At 43.2% G+C, this 13,009-nt stretch overlaps 1 protein-coding gene across 2 annotated transcripts in view; it reads right to left on the bottom strand.

Moving 5' to 3' along the window:
• Positions 1-13,009, bottom strand: part of meis1b (Meis homeobox 1 b) — a 62,022-nt gene that overhangs the window by 32,251 nt on the left and 16,762 nt on the right. For both annotated transcript variants that reach the window (XM_084392136.1, XM_084392135.1), the window contains exon 8: positions 22-167. In XM_084392136.1, coding sequence (XP_084248262.1) covers positions 22-167 — 146 coding nt within the window. The remainder of the gene's footprint in view (positions 1-21; positions 168-13,009) is intronic.

The following is a 13,009-nucleotide window of genomic DNA, read 5'->3' on the forward strand; positions in this document are numbered from 1 at the left end:
AGATCACTTTACTGAACTCACCGTCAAGTGCTGGAAAAGCCATGCCCTCATAATGTTGGTCGCCACTTTAGGGAAGATACCCCGTTTTTTATTCCTCTTCTTCTCCTTGTCGGGGTCGTCGTCATCTCCTGTGCTGGGTGATGCCACACTGTTGTCCAGACCGTCACCTGTCAAAACACACACCACACACACACACAGGTCCTGATCAGTAACAGAAACACAGAAGCAGGCAGTGCATCCCCCACTCCCCACAAAAAAAACAAAACTAGGCAACAGGGTAAGCTGGCAACAATAGTGCTTCTTTGAAGCGTCACGTCTGAATGCATTCATTTTTAATACTTTTATAAATAACCCCCCTTTCTCATCCCCCAAACAACGCTCAGAAAAAGAGAGAGAGTACAATGGACTTGTAAGGTCGCATTTCCCCCCTGCCTTCCAACACAGTGAGTCACCAATGAATTGAGAATGACAGAGAGATTTAGTCTTCATTATCCCAGGGAAATATTGATTGAAGCTCGCCCCGGTGTCTTTTTACCTCAGGTGGGAGTTACACACTATAAAAAAGGGGAAGGAGGGGGGTGAATATGGCTGCTGCACAAAACGGCATCCCTTTCAAAGAGCTGCATTTTAATAACAATGCTGCATGGGTGTTTGCAGCAACCTGTGGGTGCTCGATAAGGCTTTATAATGGGCAGTTTGACATACCAGAGCAGAGGAGATGGCTTACGTCGCCTTTTCAGCCTCACATTGCCAGTTTGCTTGCGTACGCTGATTTTATTCAGATCCCCCAATTATCGTACGCATTCTCCCTCACTGAGAGCCCGAACCCGCCACTGAGAAGACTTCTGATAATTGTTATCATGAACCCGCAATTCAAATAATAAACCATAAAAGAAACACGAGCAAGGCAAACAACAGCACGTTGCAAGCGCTTCAATAGCGGAGGCACAGGAACGAAGAGAGTAACTTATTGATTACATATAAAGCACTTCCAAAAGCCCCAGCGCTATTCGTACAGAGAGATTATGGTGGGTTAACTCTTTCTCGCGCTGTAGCTTTCAGTCAGCGACATAAGGCACCTGTATCATTGATAATTAATGGAAATGTCTGCAGTAATCCGGTTGGAGATAATTTTTTTCCCAGCTCCATGCATCAATAGAATAATCAAGGGTCTAAAAGAGTCTTTGCTCCCCATTACCTCAGGCAAAAGAATTCCTGAAAGCATGCCTTGCGGGCACCTGAATTATATACGCCATTAGGAGAGCGAAGGCTTTCTACATTCCATATAAAACACTCCGCCAGCCCTCTCTACCTAGGAGAGAAGCCCCAGAAAAAGCTGAGACTTTTTAAGTGAAGACTTATGTAGATACAATGGCTTTGCCTTTTACACAAGGGCACTTTCCCTCAGTCTGCCACTTACTAAGAAACTGACCAGAGCTGAATCGCCCTCCCCCAACACACACAGACACAAGAAAAAAAAAATAAAATCAAAACTAAAAGCTGTCAAAGACGAGTTTCGATTACATCATTAACTGATGCCAAAAACAGCCCTGGCTCAGAGAGCAGTTTGTCTTCCGACTGTGTTTAGGCAAATAGAACTTCCCAGCTCCCATCTGGAGAGTCAGTGGCACCGCTGGTTTGTAATCTAAGACACCATTTTCATTAGAAGCAAATGCTTCAAATCCGGTGTAAAGACTAGTTCGTGTTCAGCAAAGCCTAAAATAATAAACCCAGGGCTTGTCCCATGCGAGTTAGCAAAACAGAAGCAAACACTGGATATCAGGTCAGACGGAGGAAGAGGGAAGGGGGGGGTATGACGAAAGAGTGAAAAAGGGCAGGGGCCGTTTGAGTGATGTCTGAGGTAACTCTGTTGTGTGTGTGCTCTCTTGAGCTTTGGTCTTCCGCCTCTTCTAGCCATTTTGAACTATTTAACCTCTCTTCCCCAATATTTTCCTTAAAAACTAACCTCTTAAGGCCTACACCTTGAAGGCAAACGAGGGGGAGGGAAACGAAAGCTGTCAATTTTATTGGGATTTCCATTTTTTTACGTAATTTGATACCGATTTAACTTAGTCGAGTCTGGTACTAATTTCACCTCTTTTTTAGCATTGCAGTGTCAGTGTAAGCACACGGCAGTGTCTATTCTGTCAGATTGTCATCCATTGCTACAGTAACTGTTCAGTTACATGCAACAAAAAATATGGCATAGTGTCCTTTTTGTTGTGTTGTAAGAGATTTTGTCAGAAAAATCAAACATGCAAAAAGGCTCACAAGAAGAAAGCATTTCTGATTGGCTAAAAAGGCGTCACTTCCCTGACTCTTTTCTAGGGCTGTAACAGAGATGTACGTTCAGGATACCTATTTCAACATGCTGATAGCTGTCATTTTTACTGTTATTTTCATCTTCGGTGCAATTCAATACTGGCTCGCATTATTCGACTAGGGCTAATTTCGCATCTATTTTAGCACTGGTGTGTCTGCTTAGGCATGTGGCAGTGTCTATACGGCACTTTCGTTTCAAAATGTCAGGCCGTTGCCGAGCTTCCGCACTCTACCCGCGCCAAATAAAGACGAATGATGGCGGCGAGACTGAAAAGGTGGAAATAATCATAAAAATGATGCTAGTCCATAAACAAGCTCACAGCCTCATTAGTCCAGCAGCAGGCTCCACTGGCAGATTTATGCGCCTTTTCGCTGATGCCATGAGGAAATGCCACGGGCGAACTTTGGCCAACTGCTAATGGGTTATGACAGCGTCTTAGCAACTACTGCAGGGAGGGGGGACGCGCGGTCCGGTCCGCCACTGACAGAGAAGAAAATGTCATCTCATCTGGCCATGTGTGGTGGAGTCTATGCAGCAATTAGAGAGCAGGCCAGTGACTGGAGCAGGCCAGAGGCTGAGGAGGATGCCCCGCGGCTAACCAGGGAGAGAATTTTTTATGACCCCCTCGTATGCGCACACACACATCCGCGCATGAGATCAGCATGTGACGCTCTAGATGCCTGGCTGCTGCTAAAATCAGGTTAGCTTCCCAACATGCCTTTGTCAGCCAGCTCTTCTGATTGGCTCATCTGCTCCATCTCGATACCTGTCTCCTGCTCTCTCGATCTCTTCAGCCATCTCTCTCTCTCTCTCTATCTCCACCACTCTGTCTAACTTACTAAAGGCGCTTTCTGACATTATCAGAGAGATGTAGGCTAATCTGTTATGATCCGATTACTCAAAAAGGGCACTACCTGTTCCCCTTGCCGTTTGCGTACACAACTCCAAAGTGTCAGCCATTTTTCTGCTGCTTTACAAATTAGCAGAGTGGCACTTCCAATTCATCAAGCACAATGTCAAGCGTTCATTTACATGCTACAAAAAAGATGACTTGATGCTACATTTTTTTAAATGCTCTGCTGAAAAGACCAGTCAGGCTGGTTAGTTGTTGGTTTGGTTAGGAGAACGGAACTTGCTGGTAAAGGTAGTTTAAAGGTTTAATATCTGTGATTTTCTGACATGATAATAGCATTGGATCAACCAATGATGTGAGTTTGGGGGTGGGGCTATCTGTTTATCTAAGCAATAAAGCTTCGTTTATTAGCAATATGTTATTTTTGCATTTATGATTGAAATTTAGACATGTCACTCATAACAAGGCCATCGGGGATTGTAGTTCTATCAGAATCTAAAACACAATGTATGCTGTTTCTCATCAGGGTTTCATTTGAATCTTTTCAACATTTGGATAAGTCAGGCTGTCATTGCTCGTGCTGTATAGCTTCTTGCCCAATTTTAAGAAGTGTTTTGACTACATTTTATTGGCCATGGTCTGATGGATGAGGCCAAGCTGTGGAAACAGATTGGCTTTTGCTTTACACCACATTTGGTCCATGGATGATTTCTAGAGCACCTCTGGCCTCTCCCTGCGGAGGGAGTCAGGTGACCTGTGCTGCTCTCTCACTCTCCCTTAACATTCAAACACACTCTCATATGACTGTACCACGGCTTTCCTGGTCCTGCAAAACCTCAGCCTTAAGGGCCTGCCATCCGCCTTCTTTTCACTATGCACACATTCACACACGTTCACACACTCTTCCTTCTAACACACACACACAGAGTCGCATATAAAGAGAGTGGGCAAATGGGAAGAGGGGAGGGTCGGGGAAGAAAAGATAAAGCCGGGTTCATTGTATTCAGGCCATTCACATGGTTAGAATGGACCAGGCAGCGGGGGTTCCCTTTGCATGGGTCACAAGCGCCTCCCACCTCAAAAATATTCTGAACATGCAGGAATTCCTGCGGTATGATTCCCAACAAGAGACACTCAGATTAGCAGGGAGCTTGCCGTGCACGCTTGCCCCACCATACATTTTCTGTTCCTAAAATACATACAAACATTAGTAGCGGTCTGCTGACTGCAATCACTTGCTCTTCCAGCGAAATGGCCTTAGCTCCTCTAGTTTCTGACTTGGAAGGATACACAAAAAGGAAAATAGAGGGTTTAATGAGATGCGACATGGCGGCAATGTGGCAGATCTTTAGTTATGTTGACTATGTTTGGCTCTTTGAGAACTGATCACTTGTGTCTTGTGATATGCATAGCTGTGCATATGTGTGTATTAATGCTCAACTACTTTTTCGATTTATAATTATGAAAAAAAAAATAATACTAATCTGCGGAGAGTCATAATTACAATCTGTAATTACCCGGGATTCATTTGAAATAATGACAGTAAATAATGACCGATTTAAATAACTGCAGGCATCTTAAATAATGACACTGTTTTCCCCCCTTTTATTACACATATGATGACAGTGACAGATCTGTAATTCATAATTTGAGGGGGAAAAAAGAGTGTAATTACAAGTCTTTCATGCCGTACCTCGTGCGTCTCTGTCATCGCCTCGCAGCGGGGCTAACAGAGAGAGGGTAATGCATAATGTGCCTCGTATTCAGTGTTATAATGCCTCTAATTAAACGGAGTCGCCCGCGTGAGTCCTAGCTGAGAGCTCCTCATGCATATTCCCAGGTCTCCGGGATCAGGCCGCTGACATACCCACAGGTGATGGCAAAAATGTCATTGCAAATGTTACGGCTCTTTTTCGTCCATGTCTGTGTAGGGGTCACTTCCACTGAAGCCCCCGACACATTGGAAAGCATACTGAGGCCCAGGGGCAAAAACACAGCATTAAACTGAGGTCTCTCTCACTCTCTCCCTTTCCCTCCCCTCCTCCTCTTTTCATTCTTCCTCCGGTCCGTGTGTCGAGGGGGGAAAACGGTCAAATGAAAGTGTAGGGCCCTGAGTTTACCCTTTCATGTCGAGCACTTTTACTGTGTAACTATTGATTTTTCTCCTTTGTAATTTTTTTTTAATCTGAAGATATAAGGCAGGCAGAAAAGGCAGGCTGGTGAGGTTCAAACGGGAACACTTTAAGAGTCCTCTGATTCCACCGAGGCAACACACACACACACACACACACTCACACTCACAAAGAGTATACATGCTCTATTCTCCCTCTCTCTCTCTCTCTCTCTCTCTCTCTCGCTCTCTCTCAGACAGCTTTTGACACCTTCTCCAGGGCCAGCTTTGTTCGATATCCAGGCAGACCGGATGGCTGTGAGGAAAGTGTTTTTTAAAAAAAGGAACATGGCTCGCAACAAAAGCTAAGAGCCTTCGCTGGTCGCAACAACAGCACTACTGCAGCAATCTGCCTGGAATTCAACTCATCTGAGCGCTTTTAAACCTCTCATCATCTACTGTAGGTGAACCTAAAACAATATACACACACACAGCCAAATAAAGACATGACATCCATCCTCTGACTCAATTGGGAACAGTAACTTTTCAATATCTGTAACAGACAGAGGCCTGGGAGATAAACTGTTTTGTATTGTTCCTTTGTATTTTTTGGTATATTTTAGTAATGAGCGTAACGCAACCAGAGACGTGTGGTTAACTGCGTCGGTCTTCATTATTGGCTTCTGGCAGATCATTTTCCACATGGCAGCTATCTAAATGACACAGGCTGAGATAAGTGCTCTAATGCACAGGGATTTTCCCCAACTGCAGCGTATCGCCATCCATTGGGCTGTAGTACAGTAGATAATGTGAGGGTATTTCACTTCTAATAATAGCCTGCTTGGTCTCCCCTGCGTTTGTTAAATGTAGTTAACACGCAGAGTGAATTGTATGGCAGAATTACACAATGATCCCTGCTTATAAAGAAAACCCGGGCACTGTTATTACTGAAAAGATGGTGGTGGGAAAAAGTCATCCAAAGGATGAAATGTAACATCAAATAGCTTTTCTATCAATGATAAGCTGCTCTTCATTCAGATCCATTATGTCTGCACATACAGCAAGACCCCCGTTTCACCTAAAGAGTCTATATGGAGAAAGTTAACAGCTAGCATTTCCGTTCATCTCAATTCCATCTGCTTAGATAGCTTGATTGGATAGATATACATATGCCTTGGGATTATTAATTAATAACTACAAGAACACACTTCCAAGACTTTTGCTGGTGACTTACAGATTTATGTGTTGATATATGTAAAAATATATTGGAAACATTGCATTTGTTTATGTTTTTGAAAGACGTCTCTTTAACTCGCCAAGGCTGCATTGTCATTTTGCGAAATATTATTATAAATGAAAAGAACTGTGTTCTATTTTAATATATTTTCAAATGTATTCAAATTATTATTATTATTATCAATGTTAAAAACAGTTGTGCTGTTTAACTTTTTTTTGGGGAATTGATGATACTTTCTTGTTTTGATCATTGATGGCTGCTCTGTCAAGTCTTCGTCATCGGTTAGGAACCTGGGTGTGCTCTTTGATAACAATCTTTCATTTCAAAGTCACGATTCAAGCATCTGTAAAACCGCATTCTTCCATCTTAAAAATATATCTAAATTGCGACATATGCTTTCAATGAAAAATGTGGAACAGTTAGTTCTCAAAATTCTGGCCAGTTGATAATACCTAGAATATCAAAATCGACTGCTGGCGGTAGATCATTCTCCTATTTAGCACCTAAACTTTGGAACAGTCTTCCTAACATTGTCTGGGAAGCAGACACTCAGTCAGTTTAAATGACCTGGCATTCACATAGAACATTATACATTTCTATTATTCAAATCAGTTAAATGATTATTAGGCTGCATAGATTAGGTCAGCCGGAACCGAAGACACGTCCTATAACACCCGATGTACTCGTTACATCATAAGAAGAATGGCGTCTACGCTAATGTTAGCTTGGTTTCTCCCAAGGTTTTTTTCTCCATTCTGTCTCCTGATGGAGTTTTGGTTCCTTGCCACTGTTGCCTTGGCTTTTGGCTTGATTAGTTGGGGACATTTAATATTCAACAATATTATTGATATGCCTTACTTCAGGTGGACGATGGTGCAATTTTCTTCTAGAAACAAACTTTGTTGTATTATTTTCATTATATCGCTGTGAAGCTGCTTTGATCCAATCCAATAAAGGTGACTTGACTTGACTTTCTTAAGAATTATTTGAATGAAGCATTTTTTTTTATTGATTTATTGTTTATTAAAGCATTTATTAAATATAAATATTTTGTAACATTTTGTCAATTTTGATCAATTTAATGCATCCTTGATGAATAAAAATGTATACATTTCTCTCTTTTTTTAATATTGCCACAAAATGTTTGAATGGTATCATTGATTCCACAAAAATGTTAAGCAGCTCAATGGAGAAGCCATGCTGACAGCCAAACCTTGACCCTTGGTTGTGAAAAATGATTAAGAATAAAGACAGGAAAAATTAAGTCATTCCAGGATGAACTGTAACATCAGGAGGCATTTCTTTAATAAGCTGTCCTTCATTCAAAGTGACAGATCCGTTATGCCTATATTTACTGCAGTCTAACAAAGGCCTCGAATTCACCCCTGTCAGACATGCTGAGGCCACAGGAAGTGGAGCAGAGAGAATGTGGGGGAATTGTAGTTCTATCAGCTTCTGGTGAACTAGGGAGATAAGGCTCAGGGCTGGAAGTGACGGAAACAGAGCTGGGCTGAACGTCTGCTTCCTGACAGCAACAGATCAGGGGCGGCTGGACGTGGGCGATACCATTACAGCTCGGCTGTGCAGTCCTCTATTGAGACCACAAACACACACGCACTTACACATATATTCACAAAGAGCAGGGACAGCTCTGAGGAATTTTTGGGACATTTTTTAGGTTATCAAGCTGGGAATCTTTCTGGTTCCTGCCATTCTTTGACTCAATCGGGCTCCCAGGGCATTGCTGGTGATCGGGTTACGGCTTGCACAAAAAAAAAGAAAAGAAAAAGTGCACGCATCCTCGCACACACATGCATTCACTCTCTCTCAAGCACACATTAAGCAAACACACCCTCTCTCCATACACACACACACCCTCTAAAAGCATACAACTTTTGTTTGTTTGTTATCTCTCTTTCACTCCTTAAATCTTAAAAAAAGAAACGCTTGAGGAGGTCTTTATCTTTACCCCTAAATCCCTTCAGCAGGTATCCATGTCAAAAGACTAGGGCTAGGCTCTGGGAGAGGATTGTTTAGTAAGGGTCAGTCCTGGGTCAAGCTTTCGGCCCGTTGTTAACACAGCCCTCCCCCTGGTGCTTTTTGCACCGGCCTCCATCTGCACACACCTTCGTCCACCGCCACTCCAAAACTCCAGCACCCCAGCAAATAATCCCTCTCTGTGAGAAGTCTCTGGTGACAAATACAAAGGTCAAATAGCTTTAGCACACAGTGCAAGGGAAGCCAAATTCCCCAAATATGGAGCTTTGGTGGTGTTTGCTCGCATGAAATTGACTTTCTGGGGTGTCTCCAAAAAGGCTTGGTAAATTCCTTGGTTCTTCGTTGGGCTTCAAGCGTTTAAGGTCTTTGCGATTGAAGTTCTGACGTATCAAAATTAAATACTTTGGTGTCAAGTGGTGGACAATACATTGTTATTCATATAGGTAAATTAACATGTCAAGGAAACCAGCAATGGACATACCAAAAAAGGCTCTGGAAAATGTCAATAAATATGAGGAGAAAGACATATGGAAGAAAAAACTGACAATCAGAGAGTACAGTTTGGTCTATCAGGGAGAACATTTTGACCTGCTACCAAGCGTCACCTCGTCATATCTCTTCTGGACAGCTCACAAGTCTTTGTAACAGTCCCAGGACCTCACATGAACAGTCCCAGTCACTATCGGCAGGAAAATATTCCTCATGCAGTATTATCGGTAGGGCAGCATATGGCAAACTAGCAGCAGGCTACTCATCCTCATCCTCTTTGGAGGCTAAAATTAGCACAATACTGTTTGTGGCTTTAAGCTGGACTCAAACCCACTGTGATACCGCTAATAAAAAGACTGGCCTCCTGCTTAGAGAAAGAATGTACATCCCTACAGATCACGGGAGGATTATCCTGCTGGGATAATGTTTTTTCCTGCAATGGCTGCAAAAAGATTTATATTTTTAATCAAATTTTATTCGGAAACAATATATCAGGCGCTCATCGTGGTTGACTAGAATAGCTCCTACAGGTCAATGGGGATATTGTAAAGAGTATCGTCAACAAGAGACGTCTTTTTGGCTGAGGATAACCCGAAAAGAGATTGCTAATCTCTTTATCAAAGGCCTAAATAAACTAAGGCGAGTGCATGTGACACAGCCACACAAGAGCATCTGATTAATGAACAAAGAGTTAAAGCCTGTTTGTTTACTGTCACTCACTGTTCTTCAAACTCTCTTCCCGACATCCCCCTCCATCCCTCCCTTCCTTTCCCTTCCTTTTTGCCTCCCTGCTCTGGCCTTCCTGCCCTCTTTATCAGGCGAACCAAACGGTGATAGCATATCTCATTGGGCGATATCAGCTCTTTCCTAAAAACTTGGATACAGCGTATCTGATAGACACTCAGTGGGTTTGCACTGCTCCTCCCGGGCCGTGCTGAGTAATGTTCACTCAGGTCTTCTAAAGCAGACCTAATGCATTGTGACACGTCAGTGATGAGCTGCGCTGATTTGCCAAATTCACATGAACCTCTACAGCACAGATCAGATGACGGGGCACGGCGTGGGGATTTTTTGAATGGAGCAATGGGGTTTCCCAGCCATTAGCAGCAGATCAGGAAAAGGAACAGAAATTGTGCAACACAAAAAAACTAAAAAAACATGACCCCTCTCAACAGTGACCCTGCATCTGACGAATCAACTATGAACGAAGCGGATATCCGAAAAGGAGCACTTTTCCACTAGCTATTTCAGTAATCAATTATCAGTATTCTACTGATGACCAATAATTCTACAGTTGATCTGATCTTGCAGTAATGTTGCTGACCAGAACATCAGAAAAGAGAATTTTAATTTCAAGTTTTGAGAACGTACAAGCAGATGAGCGATAATGACAGTGAGTGGCTGTGAAGGGAATATTCAGCAAACACCAAAAATCTGGTTTTGGCAAGAAAAAGAGGGATGGTTTAGAAGGACTTCCTGTACACATGGAGACAGATGAAAAGTGTCTACATCATTAACACACCACAATTATAGCATTTGATCTAAATTTACGTCTGCTTCCCACTAAAACTGAACATCACATAGCAAATGACTCCAACCCGAAACTCCTTCTCCCAAGGGCAAAACACCCTTAAAGGCGAAGTGTGGAATTTCTGCACTACTAGTGGTACCAAAGAGAATTGCAAAAATAATGATGGCTTTCAAACATGTTTCAAACGCTCCCCTTTCTTCCATTTCTCGAATAAACCAGTAGTTCCGCCCCACACCATTGGTTGAGACGATGTTGGGTTGCTTAATTTCAATTCTGTTTGGTACCACTAGAGGCACAAAAAAACTAAAAAAAAAAAAAAAAACTTTAAGAGGATGACGCGAGTCTTTACAACAAAAAGAGATGCAACATTACCACACTGAACCAAACTCTTATATCAGAGAAACTTCAGAGGAAGAGGAGTAGATAGAGGAAGAAAAAGATATCAGTAGCACTTTAACCATCCATCTCCCAGAGTTCACATGGTCATGGGTGGGGGATAAAAGAAGTACTTCAGCAGTAGTTAAATCCCAGAGCAAACAGAAGAGCAAACACAACAGTGACACTTTATATACCAGCTTTATGAGTATTATCTGCCCAGAGACAAGGTGCTCAATCAGACTATGAAAGCTAGTTAAAGGCAATGATTAGGAAAGCAGAAGAAACAGCTGATATATGGGGAAAAGGAGGGGGGGGGGGGGGGGGTTGTTTGCTTGCACTTTCTCACTTTTCACTCTCCTTTTTCCCACATGACAGAGGACATCACCCTAATCCCAAAGGCAAACTGTCCCTTGGTGTGGGAACCAGTGGCGTTTCCCCTTTTTTCACCATGGGACTGCTGTGCGTACATACAGTCTTATCAGGAGTAGGGCCATAAAGCCATTGGTGCTGATCGTTTTCGGAGAAACAAGTGGTAGATTGTTGGTTGTGCCATCACCACTGAGATTCAGTGGGGTCATAAACACGCCAGTAGTTCAGATTCCCCTAAGTTCCACACGCTATCCTTCCCAGAGGACACCTCCATTCGTGCCCCTCGCTGACACCGGCTAGCATCTCCGTGACTTTTTTGTAATGGCAAAATTCAGCCAATGTGAAATTCAAAAGCGCATCATGCAAAGCGGCTTGGAAGAGAGAACATGGTGCATTGTGTGGAATAAAAATGGTTCTTTGATTTCATACTTCTTGTCAAGCATGTGCATTCCCAAACGCTTACCTGCACTTACTGGAATTGGTACCTTACTCTTTTTCCTGTGATCCCTTGCTTTCTCTATGCCTTTCCCTCTCTTTCTTTCTTCTCTGCTCCTTCTGTGGGTGTGTATGATGTGATGTGTGATGTGTGATGTGAATGAGAGAGAAAAACAGCAGGGGTTGCTCGGGCCGCCTGGTGCCGGTCTTAGATCCCTGCACTATAAAAACCGCACACCTTTTATCAGCCATTATGCCTCTGATTTAACCAGATTACCCCACCAACGTGCTGCCACTGATACACGGAGAGAGCACAGAGCGATCAGCCTCCCCCTCCTGTGTGTAGCACTTTTGCATGCACAGAGAAGAATCTAGTGAGGCAGGAACAACTGCTGACTGACTACACCTGAATGACAACATAGAGCTCCTATCGCTCTTTGAAGCACAACATTCGCACACACCAGGCACGATTAAAGCAAAAAAACAAAGTCAAAGAGCAAGGGCATCCAGACAGCGAGCGAATGGAGAAGCGTCCTCCTAACAGCTCAAAGTGACTGAGATAAACAAAGCCAGGACCCTGCTGTAAAATCAAAAAGGAAAGTGATCAGCATTGTAGTGCACTCAGCAATTGAGGAGAGCACTGAAAATAGCACATGAGAAATGCAAAGGCATGCAGGCGGCACTCAGAGACCGAAAGAAAGAGCGAGAGAGAAAGGGGCAGGGTTCTTCCAGTCTGCTGGACAATCGTTGCAATTAACGGGTGACTTTGACAAACACGTGAGGCGGGGGCTCGGTGGGCGGATCCAGCCTCAGAGGTTCGCTGGCGTCCTGTCAGAGGCCGTGTCTGCTGGTCAGTCTCAGATGTCAGCCAATCACAGAGCAGAGATGGTGGCCAGGAGCCAATGAGAGCTCTCGCTCAGACTGACCTTCACACAGGCCGGTAGCAAACTGACCATTAAGTCAATGATGACAACAGCACTCACCACAATCAATCTAGCAAAGTAATGATTAGTTTGATGCATGAAGTTTAGCTGCACCTTCTATCGACACTCTAAGTAATAGCATCAAATGAGTCCACGTAACATTTACGGTACTGTTCATTGACCTGTATATTTTCTACAAGTACATTCCAAAATTTTCACACATCTTAGGCCGTTTCAGTGGGTTTTTACTGTACATTGACCTGTTTACACCACACCTGAATGGTCGCACTCGTCAATAGACATTCCAGTCGAGTTTGGTCAAGTAAATGAACTTCATAACTCGCTTTGAGTAACCCACTTGAG

This window comes from Rutilus rutilus, assembly GCF_951802725.1.
Source record: "Rutilus rutilus genome assembly, chromosome: 20".
Lineage (NCBI taxonomy): Eukaryota > Metazoa > Chordata > Actinopteri > Cypriniformes > Leuciscidae > Rutilus > Rutilus rutilus.